Source organism: Pseudophryne corroboree, chromosome 12 (assembly GCF_028390025.1).
Source record: "Pseudophryne corroboree isolate aPseCor3 chromosome 12, aPseCor3.hap2, whole genome shotgun sequence".
Lineage (NCBI taxonomy): Eukaryota > Metazoa > Chordata > Amphibia > Anura > Myobatrachidae > Pseudophryne > Pseudophryne corroboree.
The window spans coordinates 65959503-65976762 of NC_086455.1; the positions used below are offsets into that span (position 1 = coordinate 65959503).

The 17260-nt window shown below is 46.6% G+C and overlaps 1 protein-coding gene across 3 annotated transcripts in view; it reads left to right on the top strand.

Annotated features, from left to right (window-relative positions):
* The window catches only part of LOC134980676 (cholesterol 24-hydroxylase-like), a 256343-nt gene that overhangs the window by 220761 nt on the left and 18322 nt on the right, over window positions 1-17260 (top strand). For all 3 annotated transcript variants that reach the window (XM_063947596.1, XM_063947597.1, XM_063947595.1), the window contains exon 9: window positions 10372-10434. In XM_063947596.1, the coding sequence (XP_063803666.1) occupies window positions 10372-10434 (63 nt within the window). The remainder of the gene's footprint in view (window positions 1-10371; window positions 10435-17260) is intronic.

Sequence of the window (17260 nt, forward strand, 5' to 3'; positions counted from 1 at the left end):
CTGGGGAAACGGGGGAGTGGCTGGCCGAACGCAGGGCGTGTTTGTGACGTCAAAGCAGGAACTAAACTGACTGAGGTGATCGCAAGGAAGGAGTAGGTTTTGAGCTGCTCAGAAACTGCATGAAAAGATTTTCGAGCAGTTCTGCTAACCTTTCGTTCGTACTTCTGCTAAGCTAAGATACACTCCCAGAGGGCTGCGGCCTAGCGTGTGCACTGCTGCTAAAAGCAGCTAGCGAGCGATCAACTCGGAATGAGGGCCATTGTCTTCTAGTCTAATGAATATAGTTTAGAGCATTCACTGCATAGCAGAGTGGTGGGTGGGTGTTTGGGTCTGGATCTGTTGCTTGTTGCCTCTTTACATCATCTTTTATATGTTAAATAAACTCTATAGTTATTGAGCAACAAAAGAAGTGATCAGATTGTTAAACATGCAAACACCATGTATCCCTTGCTTGTATATAGGGCCTAATTCAGACCTGATCGCAACAGCAAAATTTGTTTTCTAATGGGCAAAACAATGTACACTGCAGGTGGGGCAGATATAACATGTGCAAAGAGAGTTAGATTTGGGAGAGGTGTGTTTAAACTGAAATCTAAATTGCAGTGTAAAAATAAAGCAGCCAGTATTTACCATACACAGAAACATTATAACCCACTCAGGGGCAAACACAGGATTTATAAAGGGTGGTTTCCGTGTGTGTTGCTATATTGTTGCTGCATATAGCAGCATTTAATAGCAGCAGTGCGATGCGTCTGCATCACGGTATGCCATGCTCAGTCGCAGATAATGGATAGCGGGAACATCCCATGTTATGAATGACGCGATGTGGCCACAATATAGGACACATCTATATACAGTATATACTGTACATATATATATGCATACACTGTGTGTGTATGTGTGTATATATATGTATACATATATATATATATATATATATATACTAGGAAAAATCAGGAGAGCGCACTTGTAAGTTTAAAAGTAATCACTTTATAAAAGAGAGTAATATCCACATACATTAAGGTTTTGAGATCCAAGCTCAGTATAATAGAAACCGTCACTGTTGTGCTCCGTCCAGCTCTGTCTCTCTCGCCGGCTCCGGACCCGGTGGGTGACATCACAACGTCCACAGTCAGTAACCATGGCCAACGTGTTTCGACCAATCACAGTCTTTGTATATGTCACTGAAATGGTGCGGTACTCCTTTTATAAATGGCATTGAAATGTTGACTTTTATAATTTGGTTGTTTGTATGCTAGGAGTGCAGCACCACTTGAGTGACCTGTACTATGAGCCCTATGTGAGAGCACCCAGCAAAAAAAAAAGAAAAATAGAAAGAAAAATAGAAAGAAAAAAAAAATATAATAATTATAATAATAATAATAATAATAATAATAATAATAATAATAATAATAATATATATATATATATATATATTTATATTTTTAGGGGTGGTATTCAGTATGCCGGCTCTTGGGATCCCGGCGCTCAGTATACCGGCGCCGGAATCCCGATACCCGGCATGCAGACACCTATTCTCCCTCTTGGGGGTCCACGACCCCCCTGGAGGGAGAATAAATAGCGCCGCGCCACCGTGCCCGCAAGGAGCTCATTTGCGATGGCCCCTCTGCCAGCATGCCGGCGGGCAGGATCCCGGCGCCGGTACTGGGTGCCGGGATCCTGATTGCCGGCCACTCTTACTACACCCTTTCGATAGATGCGGCACTCTGGATACAATCACGGAGACACAGCGTGTAGTCAACGTTTCAAACTTTATCGTTTGTCATCAGGATACAAAGTTTAAAATGAACATTATAGCTTCACTAATTTTGTTGGCAGGCAAATTATTTTATCATACCCATACTAGGAAGAAATTTACAAATAAATATCATCTCACTTGTGAGAGCACACACGTAATCAGGGCCGGTTCGAGGGCCCTCTGCGCCCCGGGCAGGACATGGAGGTGTGGCTTAATACAGGGGGCGTGGTCAGTTACGCCCCCTGTATAGTAGTAGCGCCGCTTAAATTCTGAGCGGTGCGCGATGACGTCATAGCGCACCGCTCAGCAAAGGTCCTCTCCACGAAGGGAAACTAGACGCTACGCATCTAGTTCCCTTCACAGGGGACACAGCGGGCAGCGGAGGGCACAGCAGTGGCGGATCTTGCCATGGTGCGGCGCCCTCCGGATGGCGCCAGCGCCCTCCGGAAGGCGGCGCCCCGGGCAAAAGTCCTGCCTGCCCGTGGCAAGATCCGCTACTGCACGTAATCTATCAAATAATATGCCCATGCGGGCTCTCTTACGTGGGCAAAACAATACGCAAGTTCAAAGAGCGAATGACATTGCGCCGCCCTGCCATAAGGGCTGCTCTAAAGGGTGGTGGTCATGATCAACCGGTAGATAAACATTTTGTACAGGCACGTCACAATTTAGCAAGTTTGAGATACAGAATGATCGACCACGTCCCATTATATCGTAGAGGTGGGGACCGGGGCAAGCAGCTACTCTGGAGAGAAGCTTTTTGGATAAACAAATTGGATGTGATATCACCAAAAGGGCTAAATGAAATGCTACCACTTTCTTGTTTTTATTAAGATAATCATGTAATAATAGTTGTTATCTACTGTTCACCTTGTCTTTAATATTGATTCCAGTATTCAGCATTGACCTCTGAATGTATCTGGTTAAAACCTATGTATGATGATCGTTTCAGTAACAAACTGATCATGCAATCTTCCTTTACTGTGGTGTTTATTAGAATGCCTCTGGATGTTTATGATGTCTATGTATACTTAATCATAATACTGTCCTTAATTCAGCATTTATGTATACTCTTCCAGTGCACACGGAGGTGGTAACTATGGTGATGGGGATGCCGTGATTGGGATTGCGCTGAGGCGCGATGACATCGGCAGGCGCTGGCCGCCCGGAGGCTAATTGCAGCACCGGGGAGCAGAGACACGTGGTGTGGTGGCGGGTATAAAGTAAGAGAATGGGGGTCATTCAGACCTGATTGCTCGCTAGCGTTTTTTGGACCGCTGCAATCAGGTCTGAACTGCACATGATTATGCACCGCAATGCGCTGGCGCTACATACGGCAACGACGGGGATCGTGGCCCTGCGATTGGATTCTGCGTGGAGATTGATAGGAAGAAGGCGCTTGTGGGTGTCAACTGACCATTTTCAGGGAGTGGTTGGAAAAACACAGGCATGTCCAAGCGTTTGCATGCAGGGTTCCTGACGTCAATTCCGGTCCCGTACAGGCTGAAGTGATCGCAGTTGCTGAGTAAGTCCTGGGTTACTCAGAGACTGCACAAATCAGTCTGTACGGCTCTGCTACACATGCATTCGCACACTTGCACAGCTAAAATACACTCCCCCTGTGGGCGGCGACTATGCGAACGCAGGACTACAAAAAAACCCTAGCGAGCTATTAGGTCTGAATGACCCCTAATGTTCATATTAAACTTTGTATCCTGATGACAAACGATAAAGTTTAAAACGTTGACTACACGCTGTGTCTCCGTGATTGTATCCAGAGTGCTGAATCTATCGAAGGGGTGTGTATGCTGCCTGAGGGCTGTGATGAGGGCAACGGATCAATTTATTTACTTATTGGGAGTGCCGAGTCTTTGGACATTTATATCTCCTATAAAATAGCCCAGATCTGTCACTCTGTGACTGTGTGGATAACGCTGGGCTTGGCTAGGAGCTCTCATTGGGTCAGCAGCAGGTCTATCACACCCAGTCCACAGCTGATTGGACGAGAAACGCCCTCCCACACAGGTTACATCCAATGGGAGGCTCTGCCCTTTGGATGCTGTGTGTTCCCAGAGCAGGATTAACAATGGGGCTGATGGAGCTGCAGCTCCAGGTCCACACCCCAAAATAGACCCACTGCATCTGCAGCAACATACCCTCCAACAATTTACACGTAAAAATCGATACACATTCAAAAAAGGGCGTGGCCACGGGTAAAGTGTCATGGTCACGCCCCCTTTCCTATACATTCAATAGAAGTTTGGAGAGCCAAAAATCCGTACAGACCATAATAAAAAGGTACTGTACCTGTCAAAAAGGTACAGCTGGAGGGTATGCCACTGCACCTGCAGCAAGTCTCTGTGCTGTAGATAGGGGGAAAAAAAATCATTTTACTGCAGCGTCCTATATCCGGGTGTAGTATGGCTGATCAATGGTCTCCTGACTGCCGGTCAGCACACCAACGCCAGGATCCCGGCAGCATACCGATGCCTGGATCCCAGCAGCATTGCTGCGCTTGCCACGCTGCGGGCTCGGTGGCGACCGACTGGTACTTATTCCCACTCTGTGGGTGTCATGGACACCTACGAGTGGAAACAGTCCCTGTTGGTCGGCATGCTGACCTTCGGGAAAGTGAGGGGGCAGGATTTTAGGAGAGGTCATGTGACCGTCAGTCTGCTGACCGCCGGTCACATGAATACCACCCCTATGTCCTGCTGCCAGTCCGCCTGCCCCCTCTGGCATCAACAATCCCCACTCCCTAGCCGCGGCGCAGGTGGAACAAAAGCTGCTGCGGCCACCAGCATAGATGTGTGTGAAAGCGACGCAGCAGAAGGCTTTAATAGCCCTCCCTGCGCCGCATACTCTCTGAGCCCCAGAGCCTCCTCTGCGCGTGATATCACAGAAGTGCCTCCCCGCCACAGCCGCGCCCAGATACCCAGAGGCCCTGACTCCGCAACACAGCACCTGGGCTGCTGGCCTGGAAGCACCGACATGGCTAATGTAACGGATAGAGTGGGTGATATCGCGGAGGGTAATGTCTGGATGCTGAATCAATGTAAAAGGTGACAGTGCTGTGCAGTGCAGTGGGTGTGCAGTGTTACTGATACTGAATCAATGTAAAAGGTGTGAGTGCTGTGCAGTGAGTCAGTCAGTTCTGCCATTCAGTCACTATTGTTAGCGCCGTTGTCCCAACGCGCCGCATTACAGGGTAGTAGACGCACTAAATAAACTACAGCTCCCAGCAGCCCTTAGCGCCGAAGCATTCCTGCTGGACGCTAAGGCCTACTGGGGTCCATAGCCACCCCCCTCGACCACCCGCACCCGTCCCTCCCCCACCTGCGACACCCTCGCACCCGCGGTGGCTCCGGACCCCCACCCGCGGCACCTGCCCCTCCCCCAGCCGCGGCAACACCACATCTGCCCCGGTGGTGCAAAGTGGCGTTGGTGGATGGAGCGAGCCATGATGTCCCAGATGTGCTCAATTGGATTCAGGTCTGGGGAACGGGCGGGCTAGTCCATAGCATCAATGCCTTCGTCTTGCAGGAACTGCTGACACACTCCAGCCACATGAGGTCTAGCATTGTCTTGCATTAGGAGGAACCCAGGGCCAACCGCACCAGCATATGATCTCACAAGGGGTCTGAGGATCTCATCTCGGTACCTAATGGCAGTCAGGCTACCTCTTGCGATCACATGGAGGTCTGTGCGGCCCCCCAAAGAAATGCCACCCAACACCATTACTGACCCACTGCCAAACCGGTCATGCTGGAGGATGTTGCAGGCAACAGAACGTTCTCCTTGGGGTCTCTAGACTCTTTCACGCCTGTCACATGTGCTCAGTGAGAACCTGCTTTCATCTGTGAAGAGCACAGGGCGCCAGTGGCGAATTTGCCAATCTTGGTGTTCTCTGGCAAATGCCAAACGTCCTGCACGGTGTTCGGCTGTAAGCACAACCCCCACCTGTGGACGTTGGGCCCTCATACCACCCTCATGGAGTCTGTTTCTGATCGTTTGAGTAGACACATGCACATTTGTGGCTTGCTGGAGGTCATTTTGCAGGGCTCTGGCAGTGCTCCTCCTTTTCCTCCTTGCACAAAGGCGGAGGTAGCGGTCCTGCTGCTTGGTTGTTGCCCTCCTACGGCCTCCTCCATGTCTCCCGATGTACTGGCCTGTCTCCTGGTAGCGCCTCCATTCTCTGGACACTACGCTGACAGACACAGCAAACCTTCTTGCCACAGCTCGCATTGATGTGCCATCCCGGATGAGCTGCACTACCTGAGCCAACTGTGTGGTTTGTAGACTCCGTCTCAAGCTACCACTACAGTGAAAGCACCGCCAGCTTTCAAAAGTGACCAAAACATCAGCCAGAAAGCATAGGAGCTGAGAAGTGGTCTATGGTCACCACCTGCAGAACAACTCCTTTATTGGGGGTGTCTTGCTAATTGCCTATAATTCCCACCTGTTGTCTATTCCATTTGCACAACAGCATGTGAAATTGATTGTCAATCAGTGTTGCTTCCATCAGTCGACAGTTTGATTTCACAGAAGTGTGATTGACTTGGAGTTACATTGTGTTGTTTTAGTGTTCCTTTTATTTTTTTGAGCAGTGTGTGTATATTATATATATATATATAATATATATATAGATATATATATATATATATATATATAGATAGATACACAATGGAAACAGCCCGGCACTCAGTTGTAAGTCCAGAAATGCCCTGGTGCCTTCAGTTTGGAATCCAACAACAAACTAAAAGAATCAGCGGCACTCAAGATCTTGTGTAAATGTCGATTATATTAAAACATCAGAAAAGTGTCCATCAACGTTTCGGGGACTTCAACCCCTTTGTCAAGATGTGTGCAAGTGAAATAACTCACCTTAAGTAGAAGGAGACCCGCCAACCGAGGGAAGTGCAGCCGCTCCGGAGCCCGCCGTGGACGCTGTGCCGCGCAGAGTGATGACGCGTCGGCGCGTCTGTGTGGTGTCAGAGATAGCTTGTTGCTAGGCAACGCCGGGAGGGTGAAAACACCCGGGGTGGTGCGGCTGAGAATAGAAACAAAGTGTAATAAAACCTCAGAACCGTAACAGGATGCATGCATACAATAGTGCTGTATATGGGTGACTGTCAGAGTCTAGGATATATGTCACTAAAGAAATATAGGAGCGCTATAAAAGTGCTGTGCCCGGACTCTGGTAGATAGTCTTAGACAGAATGTCCTATACCTCAGATAGTAAGTGTAAAGGGCAGTGTCAAAACCCGGTATACAGAAAAGAACAAAAAATACAATTTTAGTAAAGCCGAATTAGTATGAAACCAAGAGACAAGAGATGGTCTTACCTACGTAGCATAGGCCGCACGGGCATACTATCAGGTAAATGATGTACGTAGATGTACAAGTCACCGTGTGACGGATGTGTACCTTCTTGTCGGTTAGAGGCAATGTAAACACTGAACCTGTCAACATGTGGGTGCAGGTTGTGCAACCCAAACAGCGGTAGCATCCAGGCTTTTTGGTAATAAACGTGTCTTTCGAAGGCATGTCAGAAGACTTGGGGAAACTAGAAATGTCAGTATGAACCAGCATGTCCCGTATATTGCGTCCCCTTCTGTAGCTCATCATAGGAGTTTTGTGTTTGAAAGGAAGTTGTGGGTCTGTGGAGACTATGGGCCAAAGAGCCCTGTTAGCGCGATTCAGCACAGGACTTGAGGTGTCAAAAGCTGTAATCCATGGAATTCCGTTCTCCAATGTTCTGATCTTGGATTGCATAAGTCCACTACGGGACATCTTCATCGCCTCTCTGTTAGTGGCCTCCAAGGAGGAGCATTCATAGCCTCTTGCGATGAACTTGAGTATCAACTTGTCAAGCTCACTCTCCAAACTTTCCGGTTGGCTGTGTATATGGGCTACCCTGATCATTTGGGACCTGGGAAGTCCCAGCTTCAAAGATCGAGGGTGGTGGCTGTTGGCTCGAAGAAGAGTGTTTTTGTCCGTGGGTTTGTGGTAAATGCTTGTGCGCAATTTACCTTCGTGCACAGTAACAAGAACATCCAGGTAGTTAATGGATGTGGCGGACAAATGGTAAGTAATCCTGATTGGGGACGGTCTGGCATTGATGGATTCCAGTAATGACGTCAGGGCAGTTTCGCCCCCTGTCCAGATGATGAACAGGACGTCTATATACCTGGTGAAGAGTGCTATGTGACTTGACGACTCCTGGTCTTGAAAGAACATCTGGGCTTCCTCTTTCAGCATATACATGTTGGCGTATGACGGGGCCACGTTGCTGCCCATCGCGCAGCCGGTTCTTTGTTGATAGAACCGGCCGTCGAATAGGAAATAGTTCCTGTTAAGGGTCAGCTCAAGTAAAGACATGTAGAGGTCAAGGTCTACGTCATTCATCTTTTCTTCAACCAGGAACATTCTCATTGCTGCCAAACCGTCCGAGTGCGGTATACTAGTGTATAAGCTGCAAATGTCAACTGTGCAAAGAAGCGCACCTTGATATGATTTGCACCATTTGCACAAATATATGAATGCTGTTTCAAGTCTCTGAGTGCCGCCTCAATTCTTTCCCTATATATATATATATATATATATATATGAGGGCAGGGGAGAAGAACAAGCGCCATATGGTGTAGTATTTTAAATAAATAGGAGTAGTAAATACGTATATAAAATGTAAGTACCGGATGGATTCTTGAGATCAGGCCTGTCTGTCTCACTAAATTCTTTGTAGCTGTTCCACACCTATATGTTAGGAGACAAAGATCATCGCCATATAGTGTAGTAACCTCGGATATATCTTGGGGAACCCTCCCCTATATTTCATGCGTACCAAAAAAAAGATTCAATATAGCATATAGGATATACTTATATCCAGGTAGATCAAGTCGGTCCAATATGATGTAATGGCTAAATCAATCGCCTGCTACTGCCTTATATAGCAATATCAATAAATTTTTTAATCAACAGAAATAATATACAAATTCAAATAAAAATAAAACAAATCAAGAATCTTAGCTGAATGGTCTAGGCAGTAGGCAGGTCAGTCTCAACGCGTTTCGCCTCCAGGGCTTCCTCAGGAAGCCTAGACCATTCAGCTAAGATTCTTGATTTGTTTTATTTTTATTTGAATTTGTATATTATTTCTGTTGATTAAAAAATTTATTGATATTGCTATATAAGGCAGTAGCAGGCGATTGATTTAGCCATTACATCATATTGGACCGACTTGATCTACCTGGATATAAGTATATCCTATATGCTATATTGAACCTTTTTTTTGGTACGCATGAAATATAGGGGAGGGTTCCCCAAGATATATCCGAGGTTACTACACTATATGGCGATGATCTTTGTCTCCTAACATATAGGTGTGGAACAGCTACAAAGAATTTAGTGAGACAGACAGGCCTGATCTCAAGAATCCATCCGGTACTTACATTTTATATACGTATTTACTACTCCTATTTATTTAAAATACTACACCATATGGCGCTTGTTCTTCTCCCCTGCCCTCACAGAATTGCATGACTGAACATACCCAAGTCATATTTTGAAGAACTGAGCAGCCACCAAAGAAGCTTGGAAGGTGTTCATTGACGGAGCATCCACGACCGACTAAGTCCAAACAGCAGGACTTTCTGACGACCCCTTCCTTCAAAGGAACATTTGGACGTTAGACTAAGCGCACTGACCTATAAAAAACTCTCTCCATATATATATATATATATATATATAATATTTGTAATGGAAACCAGTCCCCAACGAGAGAGAGAGAGAGAGAGAGAGAGAGATGTAGAATACTGATAGAGAGAAAGATAAATGTAGAAACCCCGAGAGAGAGAAAGAGACACTGTAGATAGATAGAAACCCCCTAGACTAAAGATAGAGGCGATAGCTAGATAGATAGACAGACAGATGGAAACAGAGAGAGAGATACTGCAGATAGATCACACACAAAGCTAAAACTTACTTCCTCTGTAGGAAGCTCCTGAGTGTGATCTCTGGAAGCCCCTGTCAGGTCTCTCCCCCACGCTTCTGCATGCCTCTCCACGAAGGGAAACTAGACGCTAACGCTTCTGCATGTCTCAGCTCAGCAGAGTCAGCATTCAGTTTGTGCTCAGCAGGGACGACTTCTGCACAAATGGAGATGGGGGCATCTAGAGGCACCCGGCAGTACTGCACTCGGCAGTGACCGTGATAGGTTCTCTGCTCTCTCTCTGTCAGCGTCCGGCTGGCTCATAACAGCTGTCCTCTGGTCTCAGATGTAGACAGAGTGTCTGCCGGCCAGCACTGATCAGGAAAAGGGTTTCTGGGCACTCAGAAACCCCCTCTGCGTGCGCTACTGCCACTCAAATCTAAATTTCTCTGCACATGTTAGATTTGCCCCACCTGCAGTGCACATGGTTTTGCCCATTAGAGAACAATTTTGTTGCTGCGATCAGGTCTGAATTAGGCCCATAGACATGATCTAATAGACGAGTAGTTGTTCTTCATCACAGGAGAGAACAGATTTGTGTGGTCAGATTATCACTCAACCATTGATAACAAATCTTATGCGCTATAGCCAAATGTTTTATCACTATATCTTCTTTTCACAGCTCTGGAGGAGGACTGCGATATGGAGGATTTACTGGATAACTTTGTAACATTCTTTATTGCAGGTTTGTAAACAAATCAATAAATATAATTTCAGGAAATAAATAGGTTAATATTGTGAATGATTATTTAAAAAGAAGAAGAAAAAATGTATTCAGTGAAAAGCCATCTTAAAATCAATCAACAGGGGCCCATTAAAGCCTGAAACATTAATATATATATATATATATATATATATATATATATATATATATATATATATATATACACAGTATATGTGTGTGTGTGTCACACTAACCCCCTCTTCAGAGAAGAATGCAGGACCAGCTCTCAGGATAACCAGTAAAGAGAGTAGATTTATTAAAGTTCTATTATAAACAAAGGGCCCAATTCAGGGCTGCTAGCAAACCAAAAAAGGCACACAACTGGGCATAGTCATGTTGCCCTGCAGTTGGGGCAGATGTAATAAGTGCAGAGAGATTTAGATTTGGGTGTTCCAACTGAAATCTAAATTGCAGTGTAAAAATAAAGCAGTCAGTATTTACCCTGCACAGAAACAATATAACCACCCAAATCTAACTCTCTCTGCACATGTTACATCTGCCCCACCTGCAGTGCAATATGGTTTAGCCCAGTTGTGTGCTTTTTTGGTTTGCTAACAGACCTGAATAACCCCCAAAGTGTACAAAAGGGCAGCTGAGACCCAGCAGACTTTTTCAACTGCTCCATTGCAGTTTTCATCCTGGGCATACAGACACGCTGAGACTGCCAGATAATGAATGCTTTCTCAGTGTGTCTGTATACCCCTGACGAAAATTGCATTGGAGCAATTGAAACAGGCTGCTGGGCCTCTGCTGCCATTCACAGTGATGGTCCTGTATTCTTCTCTGAAGAGGGGTTTTGTGTGGTATAATACTTGTTTATGGACCCTGCACCACAGTTGTCTGCTGGTTTGGAGTGCTGTCTTGTATATCACTATATACAGTGGTCAAATTGGGCCAGTATGCAGTGGTATGGCATACCGACACTTTGTTCCCACTGATACGGAAGTGGGAGGTTTTTTTTAATTAAAAAGGGTGCAGCAGGAGGCGGGGGAAGTGGCCAGCCTGCTGCACTTACAGGATGCTGGTCCCGTCCCTGCCCAGCGCCCACGTGGGGTGCACCCAGCTCTCCTTCAAAGCCGCCGCTGGAGCCCCACTGGGCGCACACATGAGGTGCGCCTGGCTCTTGTCCCTGCCGCTGGTGGTGCCCTGCCAAGGGCCCACGTGTGGGGTGCCTGGCTCTCACCACTACTGCCGCCGGAGCCCTGTCAGGCGTCCATGTGTTGTGCGCCGGGCTCTCATCACTGCTGCCACCGGAGCCCCTGTACCTGCCGCCCCTATCACTGTGCGTCCTCTCTCACCCTGAGGTCACAGTGTTATCGGCCATGTGAGTGCTGTGTGCGGGTGTGTTGGTTGTGCAGTCATGTTCGGCAAATGTGTAAGGGGCACTATGTGTGTCATGTGTATAAGGGCATTAATTAATGTGCAGCATATGTGTAAGGGACATGTGTATATAAGGGCATTAATAAAGGTTGGCATAATGTGTAAGGCTCATTATGTTTAAAGGACATTAATGTGTGTAATATGTGTAAGGGGCATTATTGTGTGGTATTATGTGTATAAAGGCATTATGAATGTGTTGCTTTATGTGTATAAGGTGCTCTACTATGTTGCGTAACGTATAGAAAGGGCACTACTGAGTGGTCTAATGTGAATAAAGAGCAATATGGTGTGGTGTAATGTGAATAAGGAGCAATTCTTATTCGTGTAATGTGAATAAGGAGCAATTCAGTGTGATGTAATGTAAATAAGGGTCACTACTGTGAGGAGTATATAATGTAAAGTGGTACTACTGTGTGATGTAAAGTGAAGAAGGGACACTATCGCATGATAAAATGTGAATGAAGTTGCACTACTGTGTGGCTTAATTTGAATTGGGTGTACTATTGTGTGGCCATGCCCCTTCCCAACAAGAACACGCCCCTTTTTGGGCTGTGCACTGAATGTGCACACTGTTCCTTGTTAAAATAAATGGGGTAGGAACACCAAAATGATGATTGCTATGGGTGAGGGGTGATGGTGCTGGGAAAGGGGTGCAGGGTCAGAGGTGGAACAAGCAGCGATGCTAGGGGGCACCAGCCAAAATCTTGCCTAGGGGATCATATTGGTTAGGGCCGGCTCTGCCCCTCACCCTGCGTCCTCTACTACCCTGCACCATCCCTCTCAACCTGCATTCTCTTCCACCCAGCATCCCCCACTTTTCTGTCCCGCTCCCCAATATATCCTCCTCCCACCCTGCATCCCCCCTCTCACCTGGTGCCCCTCTCCCATCCTGGGTCCCCCCTCTTCCTCTGTTCCTCTCCCCAATATGTCCTACTCACACCTTGCATCCCCCTCTCACCCTGCGTCCTCTCCCACCCTGCATCTCCCCATTACTCTGTCCCTCTCCCAAATATGTCCTCCTCCCACCCTGCATCCCCCCTCTCAGCCAATGCCCCCGTCCCCCTCAGTCCTTCCTCCACTATGTGTCCTCCTTCTCATCCAGTGCAGTGCCTCTTAAGGACATGCCCCTTGTGATTGGCCATGCCCCTTTTTTGCTGTACACGACTTCGACATGCGCAACAGTACACCCTGGAGTGGACACTATACCATACCCCCACCTCAAAATTCCCACTTTGACCACTGACATACATATATATATATATATATATATATATATATACACACACACACACACACATACATACATACATACATACATACATACATATATACACACACACACATACATACATACATACATACATACATACATACATACAATACAGGAAATCCCACTTGCGTGGGAAAAGATAGCACTCTCCAGACTTAAGTATTCAATAAAGTCAAAAATAAATTTAATGCAAAGGTAGTCTCACAGTTTATATGAGGTCTCAAACGATCTCCAGCAATGTCCAACGTTTCGGTCCCTGGCGGGGCCTTTTTCAAGGAACAAACAGAGTCAACAGTGGCAGCAGTGTAACATCAATTCAGCCTTGCAGGGAAACTGGAGACACAGATGGGGCCTCACCGGCCCCTGCTAAATACCATGGTAATTGGCGCTAGCCGCGCCCCCAAGATGGCCGCCGGCCGTATGGACCGCAGAGCTGGAACGCATACCTGTCACCTCCCCCGGAGGTGGGCTGCATCCAGCTACAGATAGAAGCAGTGTAACATCCTTGTTGTTAATACCAGGGACTGAGCCGCGTGCGAGGTGCGTCGCGTCACTTCCGGTGACGCGATATCACCATAGCAGCGGCTCCGAATCCCGGAAGCTGCCAGTGTGAGTCACTGGACCGCACATGGAACGCACCGCGTCACTTCCGGTGACGCGATGTGCCGAGCAACTAGTGTAAACAAAGACAGTAGCGTTGAACTGCTGGTGGCGTTGTGTTAATATAGCTGGTCACAATTAATGGGGAAGAAAGGGCTGCAGTATAAACATTAGTTTAAGGTCTATGTTGCACATTTTGCGATTGCAACCGAGTATAATAAGATAAATCTATAATGGTATAGCAAAGGCCGGTGAGTACACTCAGGGGGGTACATACAATGTGCAGTTAGGTGCATAAATGAAGTGAAAAGTAGCATGTGGTATTCAATAAAAATATATAACAGTGGTTTGACATGCAGTGGGAAAATTGTCATAAACAAGGTAAACATATAATGAATACATGATACTGTAACAAACAATGGTCATGTACTATTCTAGCTAATACGGGAAAAGGTGATCCAAGCTTTACTTCAGGAAAATTGACAAGGGGTTATTTTCATTCATGCCCCTCAGGGCTATCGTATCAAGTCTATGGATCCACATACTCTCCCTTTTCTTCAATAGTAGGACACGATCTCCACCCCTGGGTGGTGGCGGTATCCAGTCAATCAGTTTAGATCGTAAGTCAGAGACCTGGTGTTTAGAAATCATAAAATGCCTGGCTACAGGTAGGACTGCCGAGCCTGTGGCAATGGCCTGGTGTATAGATGTCCTGTGGTTTGCCATGCGATCCCTAAACCGTCTTGCGGTCATTCCCACGTAGTATAGCCCGCAGGGGCAGGTCAAAATGTAAATCAAATGGTCCATGGCACAGTGAAGTCTGAATTTGATCGCTATGGGGCGACCCGAGTGTGGATGCGGGAAGTGTGTACCAGTAAGCATGGCCCTACAGGTTGTACAGCCAGTGCATCTAAAGCAACCTGGCCGTCTCTCGTGTAGCCAAGTGGCACTTTGTGTTCCACCTGCGCTGGCCATGGGTCTCAGAAGTAGCTGTTTCAGGTTAGCTGATCTACGATAAGCCATCATCGGAGGCGGGCACCTCTTCAATTTGAGGCGATCATCAGTGGCGAGAATGGGCCAGTTTCTCCGTATGGTACCCTTAAGTTTATTGGAGACATGATCATAGGTGGTTGTAAAGACCATCCGCTCTGGTGTGTGAATAGGTACTGTAGGCGTCACAGGTGAGTCAAATTTATTTCTTGCTTTGGCGAGACATCTGAGAACATTCTTCTTCTCATATCCCCGTTCAAGGAACCTTGTGGTCATATCAACCAGTTGAGTCTCCATAGTGCTGCTGTCAGAGTTATTGCGCATAACTCGTAGGAACTGCGAGATCGGGAGATTGTCCTTAAGTGCAGGTGGATGTTGACTGCTGGGGTGGAGAAGTGTGTTCCTATCAGTAGGCTTTCTGTAAAGGCTTGTACGAATACGACCCCCCTCAAAGGAGATCGAGATATCCAGAAAGTTGACACTATGCGGGTCAACATGGAATGTAAATTTTACCGGATTCTCCAATCCGTTCAGTGAGGAGATCATCATCTGTAAGGCTTCCTTCGTACCCGTCCACAGCATAAAAATGTCATCTATAAACCTCTTATAGAATAATATATGTTCTCCGAACTGGGGTAGGATATGTTGTTGTTCGTATTCAGACATGTAAATATTAGCGTATGCCGGCGCTAGGTTCGATCCCATCGCTGTCCCCTTCTGTTGTAGGTAGTAACTGCCTTGATATAGAAAGTGATTCTGTTTGAGAACAAAGCTTGTCAGCTCGAGCAGGAAGTCCGATGGTGGCCCAATCGGGGGTTGTTGTCGCCAAGCATTAGCCAATGCTTGTAATCCCTGATCATGTGGGATAATAGTGTATAAGGAGTAGACGTCCATAGTCACGAGGAGAATATCATCCAACACATCCGGGATGGCTCGAAGCTTCTGTAGAAAGTCTGTGGTATCGCGTAAGTAACTATCTCCCTGTTGTACTATGGGCTGAAGAAAGCTGTCTACATAGATAGCTAACGGTTGTAATAAGGATTTCCTGGCCGAAATAATGGGCCTGCCCGGGGGTTGAACCAATGTTTTATGCACTTTTGGAAGAGTGTATATAATTGGACATACTGGGTGTTCAACAGTCAAAAACTCAAGCGTATTTTTGTCAATATAGCGCTCTCTAAGGGCCCTAAGTAATGACAGGTCAACCGCTGCTTTGATCTCTTTGATGGGGTTATGGTTTAGACAGACATAAGTGGTTTCATCAGACAATTGTCTCATAATCTCAGAGTTATAGTCAACCCAGTCCTGTATCACGACAGCACCCCCCTTATCAGCGGGTCTAATCACTATGCTGGTATCTTTTTTCAAAGAGTTAAGAGCTCTGCGTTCTGCTTGGGATAAATTATCAAAACGTCTTTTAGAAACAGGTGACAGAGCATCATGTTCAATCATACGAGTGAACGTCTTGATGCTTGCATTAGAGGAGGTTGGGTCAAAGGTGGAAGGCTTCCGGAACTGAATTTTGTCAGTGCCCATATCGGTGGAAAAATGCTCCCTCAGACGGAGCTTCCGGCCAAACCTATAGATATCTACCGTGGAGTCGAATTGTTTATGGGGGGCTGTAGGTATAAAAGACAGACCCCTGGAGAGGAGTTTAACCGTAGCCTCGTCCAGTGTCTTATTCGAGAGGTTAAAAACTAGGTTCTGGTCTTGTCCCTGCACCTTCGCCAGGTATCTCCCCTTCCTTGGGTGCGGCCTCCTTGATTTGAAATAGGAGGAAGGTCGGGAGTATTGTTGTGTTCTAAAAAAGGCCTCTGTGATGGACGGTTGTCTGATAACTCTGTATCGGAGGCTGAAGCAGAGGAACCAGTGTCTTGGGTGTACACTTGTCTTCGCCCCTGTCGTCTTTGTCTAAATGGCCTCTGTTGTCTATTTGATCTTGAGTCACCAAGGAGCCACCTGTAGACCGTGTGGTTCTGGTAGTCGGATGTTACAGTGTTAAGTTTGCTGCGCTTAAAGGCGGTTATCTCTTTTTTATAGTTGTCAATTTGAGTTTGAAGACCAGAACCTAGTTTTTAACCTCTCGAATAAGACACTGGACGAGGCTACGGTTAAACTCCTCTCCAGGGGTCTGTCTTTTATACCTACAGCCCCCCATAAACAATTCGACTCCACGGTAGATATCTATAGGTTTGGCCGGAAGCTCCGTCTGAGGGAGCATTTTTCCACCGATATGGGCACTGACAAAATTCAGTTCCGGAAGCCTTCCACCTTTGACCCAACCTCCTCTAATGCAAGCATCAAGACGTTCACTCGTATGATTGAACATGATGCTCTGTCACCTGTTTCTAAAAGACGTTTTGATAATTTATCCCAAGCAGAACGCAGAGCTCTTAACTCTTTGAAAAAAGATACCAGCATAGTGATTAGACCCGCTGATAAGGGGGGTGCTGTCGTGATACAGGACTGGGTTGACTATAACTCTGAGATTATGAGACAATTGTCTGATGAAACCACTTATGTCTGTCTAAACCATAACCCCATCAA